General features: G+C 34.4%; 1 protein-coding gene across 3 annotated transcripts in view; it reads left to right on the top strand.

Moving 5' to 3' along the window:
* LOC131840993 (TNF receptor-associated factor 4) overlaps positions 1–18,464 on the top strand; it is a 116,179-nt gene extending 97,715 nt beyond the window's left edge. For 2 of the 3 annotated variants that reach the window (XM_059189218.1, XM_059189217.1), the window contains 6 exons: positions 11,241–11,336; positions 12,178–12,339; positions 12,642–12,791; positions 14,298–14,465; positions 15,213–15,473; positions 17,704–18,464. In XM_059189218.1, the coding sequence (XP_059045201.1) occupies positions 11,241–11,336; positions 12,178–12,339; positions 12,642–12,791; positions 14,298–14,465; positions 15,213–15,473; positions 17,704–18,057 (1,191 nt within the window). In that variant the 3' untranslated portion in view covers positions 18,058–18,464. Of the gene's footprint in view, positions 1–11,084; positions 11,172–11,240; positions 11,337–12,177; positions 12,340–12,641; positions 12,792–14,297; positions 14,466–15,212; positions 15,474–17,703 lie in introns of those variants that run through there. The other variant, XM_059189220.1, reaches the window with a different exon arrangement.
* Positions 18,465–19,385: the final 921 nt, after the last annotated feature.

The following is a 19,385-nucleotide window of genomic DNA, read 5'->3' as shown; positions in this document are numbered from 1 at the left end:
TTTTTGTGTGAAAGAGTAACAAACATCCATTCATACTGACAAACTATCGCGATTATAATATAAGTAAGATATATATAAATAATACTAAATCCTACACCAACACTAGGTCTTATATCAGCATGCAATATGGGTTTGACTTTATTTGCAAAAAACAAAGTTTACTGTAATTAATATACCCTATGTGGAGCCGGGGCGGATCGTTAGTTTTAAATATGAGTGATCCCTTTCTATTGAGTAAGCCAGTGGTTCGGGGAGCTTGTCTAATTGTTTCCCTGAACATTCCTAAATCTTTGTGTTCGGATGGGTTCGAAAAAAAATATAAAAAAAATTGTTTTCCAATTCTCTTGATACTTTAAAAATGTAATATGTTCACGAATTTTAAAAAGTACTGTTTTACATTGTAATTGAGTTTATTTTCTTATTCATTTATTGAAAAAATATTCCAATAGATTTATTTACTATTTTACAAAAATAAAATAAAAAAAGAAAATTATTTATGGTTTATGGAACTGAACTACTACCCACAATAAAAGTGGAAATTGTTTAATTATTTAAATTGGAATTATTAATTATTTAAATGGAAATTAACATATATTAAATCGATATTCGTACTAATTTATTACAAAAAAACCTTAGACATTACAGAATCCGTTTAATATCATTCATATCTTTATTTCGTTGTAAATAAACATTATTTTACGTCATACTGTTAACAGATAAAATGTCATTTAATCATAGTATTTGTTGTTTATATATTTGATACAATAATAGGTACGTAAAATATTTCAAGTAAAAAAAAACTGTTATTATATCGTTTGCCGTGACTGTGTATCAAAACACAACCATAAAGATGTGTTCCAAATTTAAATTGTTAAGACTCTATAAGAATTTAAATTTGGAACACATATTTTTATTACTAAGGATTTTTGGAAAGTGTCACACGAATTATATATAAATACATGTTTATAAATACTAATAGTTTGCAATCTATTTATAATCTACACCAAATAAATATTTCTTTTTTTATTGACAATCGAAAGACGAGTAAATTCATAAAACTAAACGTGGGCTAATAATTTAGAGTACTGTAATATCATATTTGTTGCGAAAACATCTATTACATAGCCATACCGCCATAACAATTATGCAGGCAATAACCGGAGATTCGTTCTGTTAATTTTTAAGCTATATTTTTTTTATGTTCGCATTATATGTTATCATTATAAAATATTTATAAATAAATTATGATTTATTAAATATGATTTGAATAGATATAATGAATTACGTGTTTAAACTGTTGTATGCATTGTATTTTATTTTTAAACTCATATTTACAAAATGGTAGATTATTATTTTTAATTTTTAAATTTAGAACATTCATTGCCGCCAATTTTTGAAACCAATTAACCTATTTGATGTTTTGAAGTGCTCTAATAGTAGATATTAGATTGGAGTTCTGACTTTATATTGATTTCTTCCTGATTGATTAAATAAAACCTAATCGATTATTAAGTGTTATCAGAGTATGTAAAAGACATTGCTCATTGATAACAAATTGATCTCTAGTATACAATTTCGCCATCCGGCACAAATTATTATGTGCCAGTGTTGCCAGGCAGAGGGATCGCAATGCGCCCGCAATAGTGGCTTCCGGCCATCGATCAATCTGCGCGAGCGCACTCACCCTTTATCCATTATCCAATTTAGTTAAACGGTTAGTGACTTGGTAATCTTATTGAAAGGTCACGCCAGATTAATGTACAAAGCACTTGTTAGATATTGTCCAATAGAAAGATCTAGATTTTTGATGTAGATATTTTCAACTACAATATATATATCCGCAGACTATGGGTGTACTAGTACATTATGTACTCTATGTACATTTTCCCCCGACGTAATTATCATAATCCTAATATAAAGTGAAGTCGCTTCATTCTGTTCTTTTGTATCTTTTAAACTACGCAACGGATTTTAGTGCAGTTTTTAGGAATATATAGAGATTTAAGAGGATTTTTTATACGTATGATATATACATATTATAGTACAGAAAAACCGAAATAAACTTAACGTGGGTGAATCCGCGGAACCAGCTAGTATTATATAAAAGGAAACTGAAAGGATTCCTTTAGTTTGTTATCAGTATCTCTACCACCAGAAAGACAGTCAGAACTATAAATTGATACAACGTTTTTGGTATCTATTAAATTCGTATTCACTACCTTTGGATTTTAAGTTGGCGCAGTAAATCACTAGGCCATAGCGCTTTCTCGGTAAGACTATGTTAATATTATATTGTATTGTTCAATACGAGAAAAGTAGGGGCGCGTTGCTAGTATATATTATATAGCTTGGTTACATAATATGAACTAATCACAGCTCGTATGTAATGTCGGCCATTTTGTCGGTATGTTATAATGAAAATTTAATTTCTTCGTTACACATATTGCGACACGTCGGTAAAGACACCGACAGTTTCCGGCTGATGGCCGACAGATTTATTACTCTCATTGTATTGATAACGGTTTTATTTATGATAAGTCCTGCCGATAAATGTTTTGTAATAGCCTCGTTTGTTATCTGAACATTACTGAAATTCCATTCTGACCATCTGGACGAGTGGTCTTCCGCCGTTTTACAAGGAACTTATTTTCAAAGTTTTTTCATAAATGAGCGTTGTGATTTTCATAAATATTGTCACTGACTTTTTAAATTTGGAATTGATATTTTTCTTTTTTGGCTCCGGCGGTAACTGCTTTTATATTTGGATGATTATGTTATTTAATATACCTTGTGATTGTAAACAGCCAGTACTTTGGAGCGAACTTTGTAATTGATTATTTTTTCTCATTTGCTATCTTATCAGCTTAGGGTATCGTATTTTTTTTTATTCTGTGACATCTGAAAATATTATAATAGTTTTCAATTTGACAGTAATACTGTTCTAATTTAAAATGGGTTAGTTATGGTAAAGGAAAGAAAGGAAGGGATACAAATGGGATACTAGAATATTAATTAGAATTTATTAGGACATTTTATATGTATATATTTTTACCAATATTTCCATATAATTTTGCCTAATTTTCTAGTTCATTATAAAAATAGTCTTTCGTATTAAAATTGAAATATACAGATATTATGATGGCGGAATTGGCACGCAGATTGACAGTAAGTACGTGCCTAACAACGGCCAGGAACAAGGTATTCGCATAACTAACATGGTACCTACTTTAGTTACAGTTTGAACGGATGTTTGCAATTTACATATAAATACATGCATTATTTTGAAACATAACTGAATAAGATATAAATTCATATTTCACAGAGATATTTAGAGTGGAGCGAGATTAATTTACTATTACTTTATGAAATCACATTACACATTAGACATAAAAAATAAAGATTTTTTTTTCCGATATTCGTCCATCTCCATTTTAATGATGGAACAGGCAAAGATCCTTAGATCGTACAGCCTAGTCTACGAACACATAATAAAGAGATCAAAATAATATAAAGATTTATAAAAGGAATGACGGACAAGCTGCCAGTAACATATTGTTATAGGTTGAGAACAACACAGTAATTTGTTTTTTATTTCTTATATTACAAGAGACGAAATAGAAGCAACAATTAAATCCAGTAGTTAGTAACTTGACACTCTCACAGTGATGACAACCAACCTAATTGATATCACGTTTCATATACTGTAGGTATTCGGTTCAGAACGAAGTGTTCTATTTTCAAATACCCTTTCATTACGAGCTGAAAAGAAAAATAATACAAAATTTCTTTATTATTTTAATTCTTGAGCATTGTTATTTTGTGCCAGTTTGTTTTAAGAATTGAAAGCGGTGAAACTTAAAAAAGGAACATTTCTAAATTTTGTTTCCGGCCAGTAATTTTGTATTTGGAATAATACAATTAATCATTTTTCTTTTTTTTTATATAGCTAGTTATTTTGTATTTGGAATAATAAAACGACGGGACGTTAATTTATGTCAGTATCGATTCCAAGCACAGTGTAGCGTCATACAGACTGACGTTGCGTAAACAAAAACAAAAGGTGCATTAGTGTAGTGATTAATCGACAGAACGTTAGTTCATTCAAGCAATCTCAGCGGGTCAACTATTTATGAATGGAGATAACAACAGGATATTAAATCGCCCACATGTCATTAGTTAAAAATTAGAGGACGGTTTCCAATTGACATGTGTCCTTCCTTCGCTTATCTATGCATCTATACATATAAATAAAATTGGAGTGTCTGTTTGTAATATTGAAATAACCGTTTTTTACTACATGGATATGAATATAAATACGGTACATACATATACTACACCAAAATAACGTTTTTTTTACAATTTTTGTCTGTCTGTTTGTTCCGGCTAACCTCAGAAATGGCAGGACCGATTTTGACGGGACTTTTTTTGGCAGGTAGCTAATGTAATAATGAGTAACTTAGGCTACTTTTACTTTAGAAATATAAAGTTAAATTCCACGCGGATGAAGTGGCGAGAACAGCTAGTAACGTGTATAATTGTAAGAAAAATCCACGACGTGGAGCAAGTAAGAAAAAAAATTAAACGCAAAATGGACATAGACATAATTCTATGGATAGCAAAAGCGTAACATAAACAAATATATACAATAACAATAACAGCTAGATAGGTTATAATGTTGACCCACTGGAGAAAACCATTTATTCTCAACCGACTTTCAAACACAACACAATGAATTTTCTCTTTGTGTTACTCTATTTGTGATGGATTAAGATACAAATAAAGAGAAGAGAAGAGTAAGAGTCTAATTCAGTTCGTGTCATTGTTATTTAGGTTAGTTAGTAGTTGAGATAGAGAATACACTTTATTATATTCTTATAGCGAGAAGTCACGTGCAGAAACTAGTGAATAATATATTTATACTAGCTGTTACCCGTAACTTCGTCCTCGTGGAATTTAACTTGTTTTATTATAATAAATACATTTTTAAAATAAAGTAGTACTTGTTATAAAATATCTACGAGTGAGTGTCTCGTCAAAATCGGTCCAACCGTTTCTGAGATTAACAAGAACAGACAGACAGACATAATCTTTTTAAAGTAATTTTATGATGCAAGTACCGTATACTTTCATATGCATTTAGTGAAAACCTGTTAATTTAAAATCACAAACAGACTTACTTCAATTTTTTTTATTTGTATAGATCATGTTTGAGTAATAAATCTTGAGGAATATTCTAATGTACAGTTAACTATTATAATTAACAATAGTAATCGGCATTACATATTCCACGGTACGGTTCCGTCGCCGGGCATCGAACCCGCTTCCGTTCGCCGCGGTGGCCACCACACCATTAGATTATGATCGCTTCTTATTGTTTATAATGTGCTGCGGTTACTTCAAAACTGTTACGACACGCAATTCTCTGAAGCAATTAGCTGATCAGATAATGGAATTATGGTGGAGGATGGGCTGCTTATGATAATGTTTTTTTTTACATTTTTTATGGCTACGGTTGCCAACTTTTTTTGACAGAAAAGAAAACATGTAAACTAAACTGATTTGCATAAGAAAAAAAAAATTTCAATTTTTTTTGCATTAAACACGTATTTTTGTGCGCTAGTAACACTAGAGCTGTAACAAATATCGCAACTCACAATTGACATCGAACATTTCGTTCAGTAATTATAAATCGTTAAGTACCCATAATGAGTGTTTCGTTTTACGCGTCACAGTAAAGGTTGAAAATAAAGTATTTTTGCATATTTCATTTGTTTGTAAAAGTTTAAAGTATGATTATCAAAATAAAGTAGGATAAGTTATTATAAAGTAGGTCGCACATGTGCTACAAACATCTGACAATAGCCCAAACAACCCAATAAAAAAAAAATATAAAGTATGGTTGGCAACCCTAATTATGGCAAAACAATACATATACAGCTAATAACAATTGTTAATCGGAAAGAACAAACAGCGCTGAATATTTAAAACTTTATGCTGGAATAAAAAACGATACTTCGATATTATAATACAGGCGATAAACAGTAAAATTCAAATTTGGAACGTGGCTAAAAAAGTTAAAGAACTCATGAACGCAAATATACCTTCGTGAAGGAGGACTACTGGCAGAGGGGAATGGTGTATCGGCGCTACCGTGGCATACTGCCGTCGTCAGTACCGTGACCATAGAGACAATTTTATATTAGTACTAGCTGTCCCGGCAAACGTTGTTTTGCCTTAAAATAAAAAAAAAATTACCCATAACATTTAGGGAGATGAAAAATAGATGTTGGCCGATTCTCAGACCTACTCAATACGCTCAGAAAATTTCATGAGAATCGGTCAAGCCGTTTCGGAGGAGTATGGGAACGAAAACTGTGACACGAGAATTTTATATATAAGATTGTAATATTAATTCATACGTATGTTAGTCTATATAGTATTTATGACATGGGCCAATAGTAGCCTGCAATAAATAAATAATGAAAATTAAAATAAACATATTTTTATCCCAGAACAATCCGTACATAGCCATCTAGTCCCAATATAGGCAGAGCTTATGTTAAGCTACTAGTAAACTTATATAAATACTTAAATTGATATTTATTTGTAAATACATACATATACTATATGTACATAGAAAACACTCAGTCCAATACAAACAATAATACTCGTTTATTTTTAAAATGTTCAATATCTTGATTTTATGTTAATTAGTCACCGTGTGACAGATCTGAAGCGTCGCTTTAGTTTGGTAATATATACATATAAATAAAATTGGACTGTCTGTTTGTAATATTGAAATAACAGTTTTGAACTACATGCATATGAATATAAATACGGAATATATAACCAACATATTTTTTTTACAATTTTTGTCTGTCTGTTTGTTCCGGCTAATCTCTGAAATGGCTGGACCGATTTTGACGGGACTTTTTTTGGCAGGTATCTGATGTAATAAGGAGTAACTTAGGCTACTTTTATTTAAAAAAAATCTTATATTTTAGAAAAATAAAGTTAAATTACACGCGGACTAAGTCGCGGGAACAGCTAGTATTTAATATTTATCTTATATTAAATTAATTCTTAAAATTACACATTAAGAAATTTGATTAAAATATTTTTGTATCCACAACTTTTACTACGAGTTTACTACAACGATACTTGAAAGTAATCCCAAATATATTTTTAGGGCATTGTTTACATTCCCACGTCAGCGCGTGTCGATAGCTTGCCATAGACAAAATTATCTTTTCTGTTTCATCATCTCGTGATATAATAATTTCAACCTTATTTTCTATGTGATAGTTCTCAACTCGCGTGATTAGTAGTTTAGAGACATTGTCGACAGCCGAACGCCGTCACTTGTCAATCAACTCGCGGCATTCTATGTGGAGAACAGAAACCGTAAAATCGTTAACTAAGAACCATATTATGGTCTATTTGTATTGCTCTGATAGGAAATACACGATTTCAGAACGCACTCATTGCCTCCCACCATATTCTAAATTTAAACAATTGACGCGGCCATTTAATTAAATTATAAAGCGCAGAAAGCGCTACATTGCGCTGTACTTACTGTTTTTAAAGCATAAGTATAATTTTTAAAGCATTAAAAATTTAAAGCAAGAGATGTTTTCCGTTAATGGCGTTTATTTGAGTGAACACGGAATTATACAGAAAAATAAATCAGATAGGCGTATTTTGGGACCACGATTGATATGACCGTTATGAACATTATACAATAAAAGGTAAACACGTTCAAATGGAATAAATTAGAATATACAAGTTATCTTTTAAACGGAAATGTTGTTAAAAATATGAATTTATGCAGAGAAGTATGTGCTATTTCTTTTGTCAGTCTATTTCCAAATTCAAAATGGCGTTCATAGAACATGTAGTTACTATATAAGTTTTTAAATGTCCTAACATTATTTGAATTTGTATTCCATTTTCAAATTCATACTGTCATTCGAAAATAATTTTCATTTAAACATGCATATTCAATGAGGAAATTTTAATCCCTAACAAACCAGATGCATTAATAAACTTGTACAGTTAGTAAATATTAAAATAACCTAAATATTAAACTCATGTGTTACCTACTCATTGTTGGGCGATTGGTTAGCGATTTTTTAAATTTTTTTAGTTACTTTATTTACCCCTTACTGACTTCTACAGAATGACAACTCGCGCCTTTTTAATACTATATTCGTTTAGTACACATGAAATTTGCGTTTTTAGTTAAGTGTGTACGTGTGTGTTTTACGAGGCGTGATTACACGAGTACAAAATACACGTTTAGTACAGAATACAATTTCCCGCCTTTTTCATATTATGTACATTTTGTTCACATGAGTTTTTTTAATATTACGAGGTTTGTTAGTAGTAAATACACGATAATACCGCGTAAGGAATAACACTATCTAATTACGAGGTATATTACTATACTTGACTGCCCACAACGCGCGTTGCATCACGACACCTACGCAGACAGACAAACGTACAGCCTTCTTGGTCTTCTTGTAGATGTGTTAGACCTCGAATGTCAAATATCGAACCTTGTACCAATACTAAATATGGATAAATAACCTAATGTCGATTGAAACTTTATAGTCCTTGTATAAACAATTAAATATATAAATATTTATTTTAAATTAATCAATGTAGCGGCCTCGGTGGTCTACAGGCTTAGCACATGGTCGCGGGTTCGAAGTTTTTTTTTAATGGATGTTACCCCCGCTAATGTTTATGCTGGCAACAGTGGAGGATGATAAGATGAACATGAGGTCATGTCAGTTAGCCAATCATGACAAATTTGACATTTGAAACCAGGAATTTGTCACGATGGTATCCAGGGGGACCGCGTGGAGGTCAACCTCACATGGTACATTGCTAGCAATGTGATCATCAATCCACATTACACGACTAACAATTCCATTTCGAAGCGAAATACAGACTCTTATGATATTTCCATCCAAATACATCTTGGAGCTGTTATCTTTAGAGCTTATTCAAGAGGCATGAAATGTTTGTATAAACTGGCATAGTGGGGCGATAGTTCTCATACAAAACGTTAATCCAGTAGTCCAATACTTACATCGATTGTATAATTACCGTCTGTTGACGGCCTCGGTGGCCTAGCGGTTTAGCATACCGCCTTACTTCCGACGGTCGCGGGTTCTATTCCTCGCACGGCACAAACATTTTATTCATGAGTATGATTGCTTGTATCGGTCTGGGTATTTTCTATATATAATATAATATAATTCACAAAAACAACATTGTATGTTGTATTTATATGTTATGTTAACGAATATGTATAATATAGAATTAGATACACTATTGTATTGGGTTTAGGCTATATATAAGTAAATAAATATGTATGTAGATAAAAATCTATATATTTGTATCAGTTATCCAGTATCCATAACACAAGCTATAGCTGCTGTGTGAATTGTCCTGAGATTGTTATTATAGATTAATTAAATGGTAGCCGTAAGTTGTGTCATGTGGGCGTAGAATTCACAAAACTAGTAATTTCAAGAATTCGTTACAGGTTCTTTCGCGGAATTATTATCGAAATTTGCCGCCCACATTATCTTTGCACTTTAAATTAATTAATTATAACTAATGCACGCTCATTAATTCCATTTTGATCCTATTCAGTCGTGGGTGTAAGGTCTGCTACTTATCACGGATTACTTGTTTACTTTGATTGCATTTCGTAAGTATTTTTATCGGCCATTTACATACCATCGCTGATTAATTGCCTCAAATCGAATGTTTGTATTCTCCTTATACAGATAATGTGGATATAAAATAGTATATTAATGATCTTCGCTATATTTCTGATGTTATCTTAGACATATCTGGTGGCATGGCCAGCATCAACTTCGAGCCAGTGATGTCTTACAAATGGTATAACATTCTCAGTTTCTATCCTTTGGCTTTGGGAAAGTGTTAATTCCAAAACGATGCAAGAACCATGCATCTACAGAGAGCTGTCACGTTCTAATTCTGATGCGTTTTCTATACGAGTTCTATAAATGCGCGATGCGGGAGAGTTCAACACATCGCGGTCCATCTTTTTAGAATACGACACAAATAACATTCTATATTTGTAAATTTATACACCACCAACTACGAGAGCATCTATCCATGATGTGATCTCTTCACGATTTTCAATTTTACCACTCGGATTTAGGATTGATACTCCCGTATCGTCGGCACTAGTGGGCACTTTGTTTCACTTGAGCAGAATGGAGATCCTAAGGTGGTACGGTTATGCAGCAGCCATGCCGATGACCACATGCATCAATGTTTGTAAATAGAACGGTGAGGATTACGAGGAACTTTTGATCTTTTAGACCAACCAACTGTGTCACATCCATCGCTTGTTTGACTCGAAGAACTAACGCGACGTAAACAAGAACTTTACGATGTACGATAAACGACAAGTGTCAACGTCTCGGCGCATTATGTAAACGGATTCGCTGAGTAGGTGGTGCGCGTGTGTTGACTGGGGACATCTCTACATCTAACAGGATGCCTCACATCTTTAGTTAACATTGTTTACAAACAAAAAGTTGTATATTGTTATTTTTAAAGTAGTAAGTCTTTAATTTGTGTCCACTGTGAGACTATAGGATGAAAAGATGATGCAACGACGCGAAAGAACTCGTTCGAAAGAATGTAACATGTGTATTTGCTCATTCCATTATAACCAGCTGGTTTTGGAAGAGAAAAATCACGCTTATCTCGGCACAAACACTAGGGAACAGTGGTCCACAGCTCGAGCCATCTGTTCGTTGCACCCATAAAAGATAACGAAAACGTATAAATGGGAACGTTCATTTAGTATCAGGCCCTTCTAGTGAACACTCCTGCGTACCGTTGGATTTATTACGCGCGAAAAACAAGCCGCCATTTTGCATATTTCCGATGTGTTCCATATTCGAACGCACGGTGCGTAGCCCTCGCCCGTTATATATTCTGTTTTTGAGATGTGGTTTATTTTTGATCGCGTTGTCCTATTTAATCCGTTGTACTGGTGTGGCCAGCGCCTCAATCAGTCTCAGCGGCAACAGTTCCTTTGACGTCGTGTTTCACGTTTCTAAACGTACAAAATGATTAAATATATAATATCTAAATTAAAGAAAAAAGTGATAGAGGTATTTTTTTAATCGTGAATTTTTTCATTTTCAAGAGTGAAGTTTTAAAGTGCGTTTTCTTTGTTGCAGATATATCCAGATCCTGAGTCTGAGAAAGCGTCTGTGGTGTACTGCATCCACCATAAAGATGGGTGTACATGGTCGGACGAGCTACGCAAACTGGGGGTGAGAAATATTTTGTGTATATCGTATTGAAATATTTGCGTAGATAAGTAAAGTGGATCAAATAGCGACACGGACGTGTTACGAGTAATGTATTACATATTTCTTTATCTCTCATGTTCAAGTAGGCGTATGGCATGACACGGAAGACTTTTGTCGGTTTCCGTCATCATATTTGTTTAGTGACTTGATGTTAATTTGTCACTACTATGTGACTTTAATCATAAAAATTTATTATGACTTGAAAGTGTTTGTACACTTTCTGTAGATGCATTTGGAATGTTCGTAATTACTGGTTTTGAAATAGGTTTCCCTGTACTTGTTTAAACTAATAAAATCAAGTCCGCAGTGTCCAAATCTAATGCATCATCGTTGGAGAGGACACGCCCACATTAGTTTGCAATTATTGGACATTTGGTTTTAGTACTGTTAGATTTTCGCGCTCTGATTTTTTTACTATCCAATCTGTTATATACTACATATTTATTTTGAACTAGTTATGCAGGCACCTTCGTTAGCATGGAATTACGACGAATTTCCAACCTTTTCCAAACTTTGAATGTCATATTTAATTACCTTTAATAATTACGATATTTCCATACAACCTTTCATCTCCACTTTCAACCCTTTTTTCGCATTAATAAGTAGCATATATCTTTTCTCAGGGTGTAGACTATCTATGTACCCAATTTCATTTAAATCAGTTCAGCAGTTTTGGCATGAAACCTCGACAGAGTTACTTTCCTATTTATAATATTACTAAGGATTTTCGTCAATAAGTTTAACTTGGTATGAATGTTTATGAACCCTTTGGGAAAACTAATAAAAAATCGTATATGCACAGGCGCATCTCAACACATGCAAGCATGATGCTGTGCAGTGCTCGGCGCAGTGCGGTGCGATGATACCTCGCGTGCTGATGCAGGATCATCTCCGGTACACGTGTCCACGCCGCCGAGCCAACTGCGAGCATTGTCACAAAGAGTTTTCAGAGAGTGCGCTCGAGGTAAGAAATCACTTGTAAATAATCTAAACTGAAGGGAATACATTTGGTTGATTATTTTGATAAAAAAAAAACAGGTCAGTTTACCCATTCTAATATACCAGATACTAACTACAATGGTTTCCGGGGAATCTGTATTAAAAATGGATTCTATAATTCTCGTTACTAATAAATATGCATCCTAATTTAAAGGGTTTTTCTGACCCTATCTATTGGGTATTCCTAAGTCGATAAGATACAACAACTGAACTCTATACTATAAGTATTGTTTTATTTATTCCTAAAAATGTTCATTCTCATTCCAGGAACATCAAGGCAACTGCGGGTATGAGCCAATATACTGCGAAAACAAATGCGGAGCCAAAGTTCAGCGTAGACATACACAACAACACATCCAACAGCACTGCAGTAAGCGGCTCGTACCTTGCAGACACTGTGGTCAGAGATACACACAGGTAAGAACATAGCTTCGAAAATTAGGCGCATTTTTTGTATACAAAAACGAGGTGTTTGGGGAAGGAAAGGAAGGGGGAAGATGTTGGGGTTTCTTAGATGATACATCTATGCTATATATTGTAGGTTTGAGATAAACCAGTGAAATTCTGGTATACATGTGTTGTCCGCCGGAATGGAAACGCATGAGTATCACAGGCGTCACTTGATTACGTGTCCGTAGTGCTGTTTATGTATATAGACAACTTACAATTTACCATCTTGTTTGCAACTGTCAGCTTGTTCATTCCATTTACATAAAAAAAATGTATTTCATAAAACTTAACAATATTATAAAGCCAGTAATACCGCAAAATTGCATTAAAAACCCGTTTAAAATCCAATTCGTTTAAGTATTATGATTTAATTATACTATAAAACAATTAATACAAAGAAATAATATTAAAAACCCACTCATCAAAAGGGTTTTAAACCTATATCGTATCAATAGTGTAACCCTATAACACCCAATAAATATGTGTCGCTGTACACTAATCAACCGGAACCCTATAATATAGTAATGTGGATTGATAAACACATTGTTACCAATGTACCATGTCAGGTCGACCTCCACGCGGTTCTCCCTAGAAACAGTCGTGTTAAATTCCCGGTGATTTTGTTACGATGGGCTAACTGACCTGACCTCATGCTCATCTCATCATCCTCCACTGGTGCGCAAGCGTAAACCGTTACCGCAGGCAGCATTCCATTATCAACCCTCAAAAAGAAACCCAATAAATATGTGTGTGTGTTTGTGTCAGGACACTGTGTACTGTCGTGTTAAATTCCCGGTGAATTTATCACAATATCTAACTGACCTGACCTCATGCTCATCTCATCATCCTCCACTGGTGCACCAGCGTAAACCGTTACAGCAGGCAGCATTCCATTATCAACCCTCAAAAAGAAACCCAATAAATATGTGTGTGTGTTTGTGTCAGGACACTGTGTACCGTCGTGTTAAATTCCTGGTGAATTTATCACAATATCTAACTGACCTGACCTCATGCTCATCTCATCATCCTCCACTGGTGCGCAAGCGTAAACCGTTAGCGCAGGCAGCATTCCATTATCGACCCTCAAAAGAAACCCAATAAATATGTGTGTGTGTTGTGTCAGGACACTGTGAACCGTCGTGTTAAATTACCGGTGAATTTATCACAATATCTAACTGACCTGACCTCATGCTCATCTCATCATCCTCCACTGGTGCACCAGCGTAACCCGTTAGCGCAGGCGGGTGCATTCTATTATCAATCCCAATAAATATGTGCGTGTGTTTGTGTCAGGACACTGTGTACAGTCGTGTTAAATTCCCGGTGAATTTATCACAATATCTAACTGACCTGACCTCATGCTCATCTCATCATCCTCCACTAGTGCGCCAGCGTAAACCGTTACCGCAGGCAGCATTCCATTATCAACCCTCAAAAAGAAACCCAATAAATATGTGTGTGTGTTTGTGTCAGGACACTGTGTCGGCGCACGGCGCGGTGTGTGCCCGCGCGCCGGTGCCGTGCCCGCAGCGGTGCGCGGCCACGTGCGTGCCGCGGGACGCGCTCGACGCGCACCTGCGCGACCACTGCGCGGCCGCGGGCGCAGTCTGCGCCTTCCGGGACGCAGGCTGCAGGTTTAAGGTAACCATTCACGTATAGCTTGTGTGGTGTGGAATCTGTTCAAGTGATCACATACTTATAGCGTTTGCACTGAATCTCATGAAGTTATTCTATATATATTAAAAAACATACCAGAACAATGAACCTAAAACAAATATCTTAAAAATGTAATATAATAACGAATTTTGGTAAAATATATCGAACAGTAAAATGACATATTTATAGCATTTGTAGAATCTCTTGAAGTTACTCTATATATATTGTCAATTCAGTGTTATCTAGTCCCAAGATAAGCAGTACTATGAAATCTCTTTTTTGTATTATTCATAGTCTAGTCTCAAGATTAGCAGATCGTGTTATATGCGTACCAGACAACTGATAAAAATACTTTTATTTTTTTTATTAATCCATACATAATATATGTATATAGTAAAAAAACTGTATCACCTTACATATTTCCCCCTTCCTATGTAAAAAGGGAATACGTACACAATTATAAAAAAACCATTGTTACAATAAGATACAGAGTTAATAATGGGCAGCCTTATCGCTAAATAGCAATTTTTCTATGATAATGTTCTATTATTTTATTAATAAAAACAATTCTATGAGAGAGCAGAAGCAGACAGAATAACCTATTGCCATAACATAAAGAGACCTAAAACCAAGGAATTTGAAAAGAAACTACTAAAAAACAATATTTTTAATTTAAAAATAGTTAGATAATATGATACTCAATTAATTTAACAAAATAATTAAATTTTTCAGGGCACAAGACAAGCTCTAGAAAGGCACACAGAAGAGAGCTGCCAACAGCACCTCGCTCTAGTCTCAACGTTAGCCTCCCGTCAGGCGCGGCAACTGGAGTCCCTCAGGGCTGCCGTCGCTCGCCTCTCAGTCAACTGCTCAGGAGTACTCGTATGGAGGATCACGGAATGGGCAGCTAAAATGGCGGAGGCGAAATGCAAAGATGGCGTTGAACTGGTGTCCCCAATTTTTTATACAAGTCAATACGGATATAAGTTACAGGTGAGTTCTTCTAATTATAATACTAGCTGTACCTGCGGTTTCACTCGCGTGAAATTTATAGCCTACATGTTATACTGATGTATAAGCTATATTACTGCAAAGTTTCATCAAAATCCGTTCAGTAGTTTTTGCGTGAAAGAGTAACAAACATCCATCCTTTCTCACAAATTTTCGCGTTTATAATTAACTAGCTACTCGCCCCGGCTTCGCCCGGGTGTACATGTATTATACATATAAACCTTCCTCTTGAATCACTCTATCTATTAAAAAACGCTTCAAAATCCGTTGCATAGTTTTAAAGATTTAAGCATACATAGGAACGGAGAGACAGCGACAGCGACTTTGTTTTATACTATGTAATGATAATAATGCGATACTTGATACAATACTCAGTTTATTTTTAAATAAAGCACAGTCCATGTCATTCTCGCTTTAAATCTACTAGCATATGAATTAGTCACTCCAAAAACAGTCAACTGTTTAATATACAGAATTTTTCATAGATGATTTCGTTATTATAGTTAAACATACCGACATTCCGTTTCTGATCCTTTACCGTAAATAACTTAACTTAACCGTCTAAATATCCGTGTTGTTGCTAGCCTTTGTTTGTAAACAAAGCGGTGTTGCCTCGTTTTATTGCATTGGTGAATAACATCTGATGACTAAGTAACTGCACGCACTGTTACAACTCGACCGAATTAGAAGCTTACTCACATAGCAACGAGATGCTGATACAGATCTGTACTATATATAATTTTACAGCTCATATCTTGCACAATTTTACGTATTAAGTTTAATGGAATGGTTTTTTTTCGGACTACTCTAATGCTGTTGGCCGCAGCTGGCCTTTACAGCTTCACTGGACGTTAGGGGGCGAGTGCAGATGGCATTCCAAACCCGCGGAAGGACTTATGGAGAGGCTGAAGGCCAACTCCTGCCTGACGGATACGAATGGAATGGTGCACCTGGGGCACCAGTGGGGGATGATAGGATGAAAACATGGTTAGGTTAGCCTGTCGTGATAAATTCACCAGAAATATATGATGGTCTCCAGGGAGAACCGTGTGAAGGTCAACCTAATATAGTATATTGCTAGCAATGTGGTCATCAGTTTAACAACAGTTAACAATCGTTGTATGTAGTATTTAACATTATCTCTAAAGTAACGTAAACTCTAAATAAGAAAATATTTTATTTTTGTTAAGACTAAATATATTAATTTTAATTTTAAAATAGTTAAAAAATACGTGCGGTAGAACCGCAAGAACCCAGAGTCACAATTCCAAATAAAATAAATACGAAACAACTATGTTGGAAGCCGATGACTCTGTACTTATTTTAGTATTGTTAAAGAAATGAATGCAGAAATATATTAAAAAAAAACTGATCGACCAGGAAATAAACAAAAGATAACAAACACTAGAATGTTGAAAGTATGCTTATCGGATTTTCGGAGACTTATCATAATAGTCGTTAAAGAATAACTTATCGGTAGCACGGTATATTAGCTCACGTCTGTCAGATATTAGTCAGGCAAAAACATAGGGTCATAAGTAAATAAAAAAATGTAGAAGAACCTAATTGACTTAGTATTTCATTGAAGCGAATTAATTCACTGTTACGTGGTTTATTAGTTAGTCCTGCTCACTTAAATGTCCAGACGGGCGGTGGCGTGGTGGGACGGGACATTGGGGTCCCTAAAATATGGTTGAGCGTATTGATGGCTGGCTCGACCGTTATACTGAACGGGTGCTGTTTGTAGGGACTGGTCTGCTCTAATAGCTATGACAGATTTATTGTTACTCAAGTGACTATATATATGTCAACTTTGTTATTTAGTACTTTGTATTCACGCAAGTCTTAAAAATGTAATTCTGAACAACAATTATTTTAAAGAGCAACACGCACGTTTTATTTTATTGTTCTTGTGATGAGACTGTGTTCCGAAAGAGTGGTAGAATAAAAAAATATAACTATTCAAAAGTGTTTATATTAAGTTTATTTGAATAAAGATTATTTCTATATCTAAGCAAGGCATTATTATTAGTAAGTTAGGCTTTAGAGTAATAATATCTTTCTTATTCTTTTAAGAATAGCAATTGTATTGTTTAGTTTCTCAGATTGACTCATACAACATCTATAGATGAACATTGTGGCCTTATAGGCGTTGTTAGATCACCACAAGTATAATCAGCAGCAATAATAGCATATATTTCATTTGTTGCAGGCATCACTATTCCTCAATGGTAATGGAGCGGGTGAAGCAACACACATGTCAGTATACATCAAGATCCTTCCAGGGGAATACGATGCAATCCTACGCTGGCCATTCGCTCACTCCGTAGCGTTCACACTCTTCGATCAGAGCTCCAACCCAGACAGAGCGTGCAATATCGTCGAAAGCTTCGTCCCAGATCCCACGTGGAAGAATTTCCAAAGACCCTCAAAAGAACCGGACACTCTAGGCTTTGGGTTCCCAAGGTTTGTCTCCCACGAAATGCTCAAGAAGAGGAATTTTGTCAAGGACGATGTCATGTTCTTGAGAGTTAAGGTTGATCCGAGCAAAATAGTGGCGGTATAGGTATTGCTAGTTACACCAATGAAGATACGGTCAACACAGATATTGAGTTGAATGGATGACCTCAACATATTGAATTGTAACAAGACTTAATAGTTTAGTGTTTAGTGACTCTCTTTACATAGCGAAGTTTATTGAATTTCAATTTCATAGTTTCAAATAGGTGCTGCCAATTCTTTAGCAAATAAGATACATATCGTTTAATATAATATCCAGAGATTGCTTTAAACAAATTTAAATATAAAATTTGTCTTTTAGATCCATCGGCCTCTCACTTTTCTTTTTCCAACCGTTTTAATGCTGTTGGTTTCAGCTTATCTTTTACAGCACAGCTACTTCTAGAAAAAAATCATCAGAGGCATTTCTTTAATATGAAGCAATATGTCTGTAGATTTTGCTTTTTTTAATTAAAAAAAAAATATATATAAAATCGTTTTATAACGTAATTAATTGTAGAAATTCTCCAATATGCAATATGTTTAAGGTTATCTCTTGAACCCACAATCTGTGCTTAAGTATCTATATTTCTGTCTGTGCAACGCACAATTGTGCAAGTCATTTGTTATTTAGTATTAAGTAATTTAAAAGTCATAGTTTTAAATGTACAGAACGGGTGAGTCCGTTTTTTTATGTAAAAACTTGTATATAGTTAGTTTTAGAGGCATTACATGCATTGTTATCCTTTCACCGAAGATCTCTTGTGTTCATTGCCGTAAACAGAACGTAACAACCTGGGCATTGTCTCAAAGGACAATTACGGGGTCAGTTGTAAAGGGTATATAAGGGTTAATTCTAAAGAATTCAATACTGCTCATGAAACTAATCAACTGTTAAAGAAGCAATGTGTAAATTTAAGATGATTTTTTTAGACTTTTTCGTCCTTTTGAATCCTTCATAGTATTCCTCAATTTTGTATGAAAATTTCGAAATTTATTTTCATATTTCTTTGTTTCTTGTTTGACTCAGTTTCATTAGTGGTTTCCGACTTGATACGCTTTATGACTGACCATAGAGTAACATCAGTGGATTCCTTATCTATGACTATCCCGTGCCATATTTTAATTTCTATTCAGTATTATTGTAAAATACACACATTTTTATAGGGTACTGCAAAAATTGTGTGTAAAATGACTTCATGGTTACATGTTCATCGCGTTTTTGGCTGCCTCGTGTGTGTTTTATCGAAGGCTTTTTGAAAAATGCTATGGACGCGCTTTATCATCCATATTAACTTTATTTTTCTATTTTTTTTTAATAAATTTTTGTCTTTGAGACATGTTTGGCATTGTTATATCGGCAGATCTTTGTATATATTATAACGTATTTATGTA

The sequence above is a fragment of the Achroia grisella genome, unplaced genomic scaffold (assembly GCF_030625045.1).
Source record: "Achroia grisella isolate CSIRO2021 unplaced genomic scaffold, CSIRO_AGI_Agris_v1 utg157, whole genome shotgun sequence".
Taxonomy (NCBI): domain Eukaryota; kingdom Metazoa; phylum Arthropoda; class Insecta; order Lepidoptera; family Pyralidae; genus Achroia; species Achroia grisella.
The sequence above is the reverse complement of the archived record's forward strand: the minus strand, read 5'-3'. Positions and strand labels throughout refer to the sequence as shown.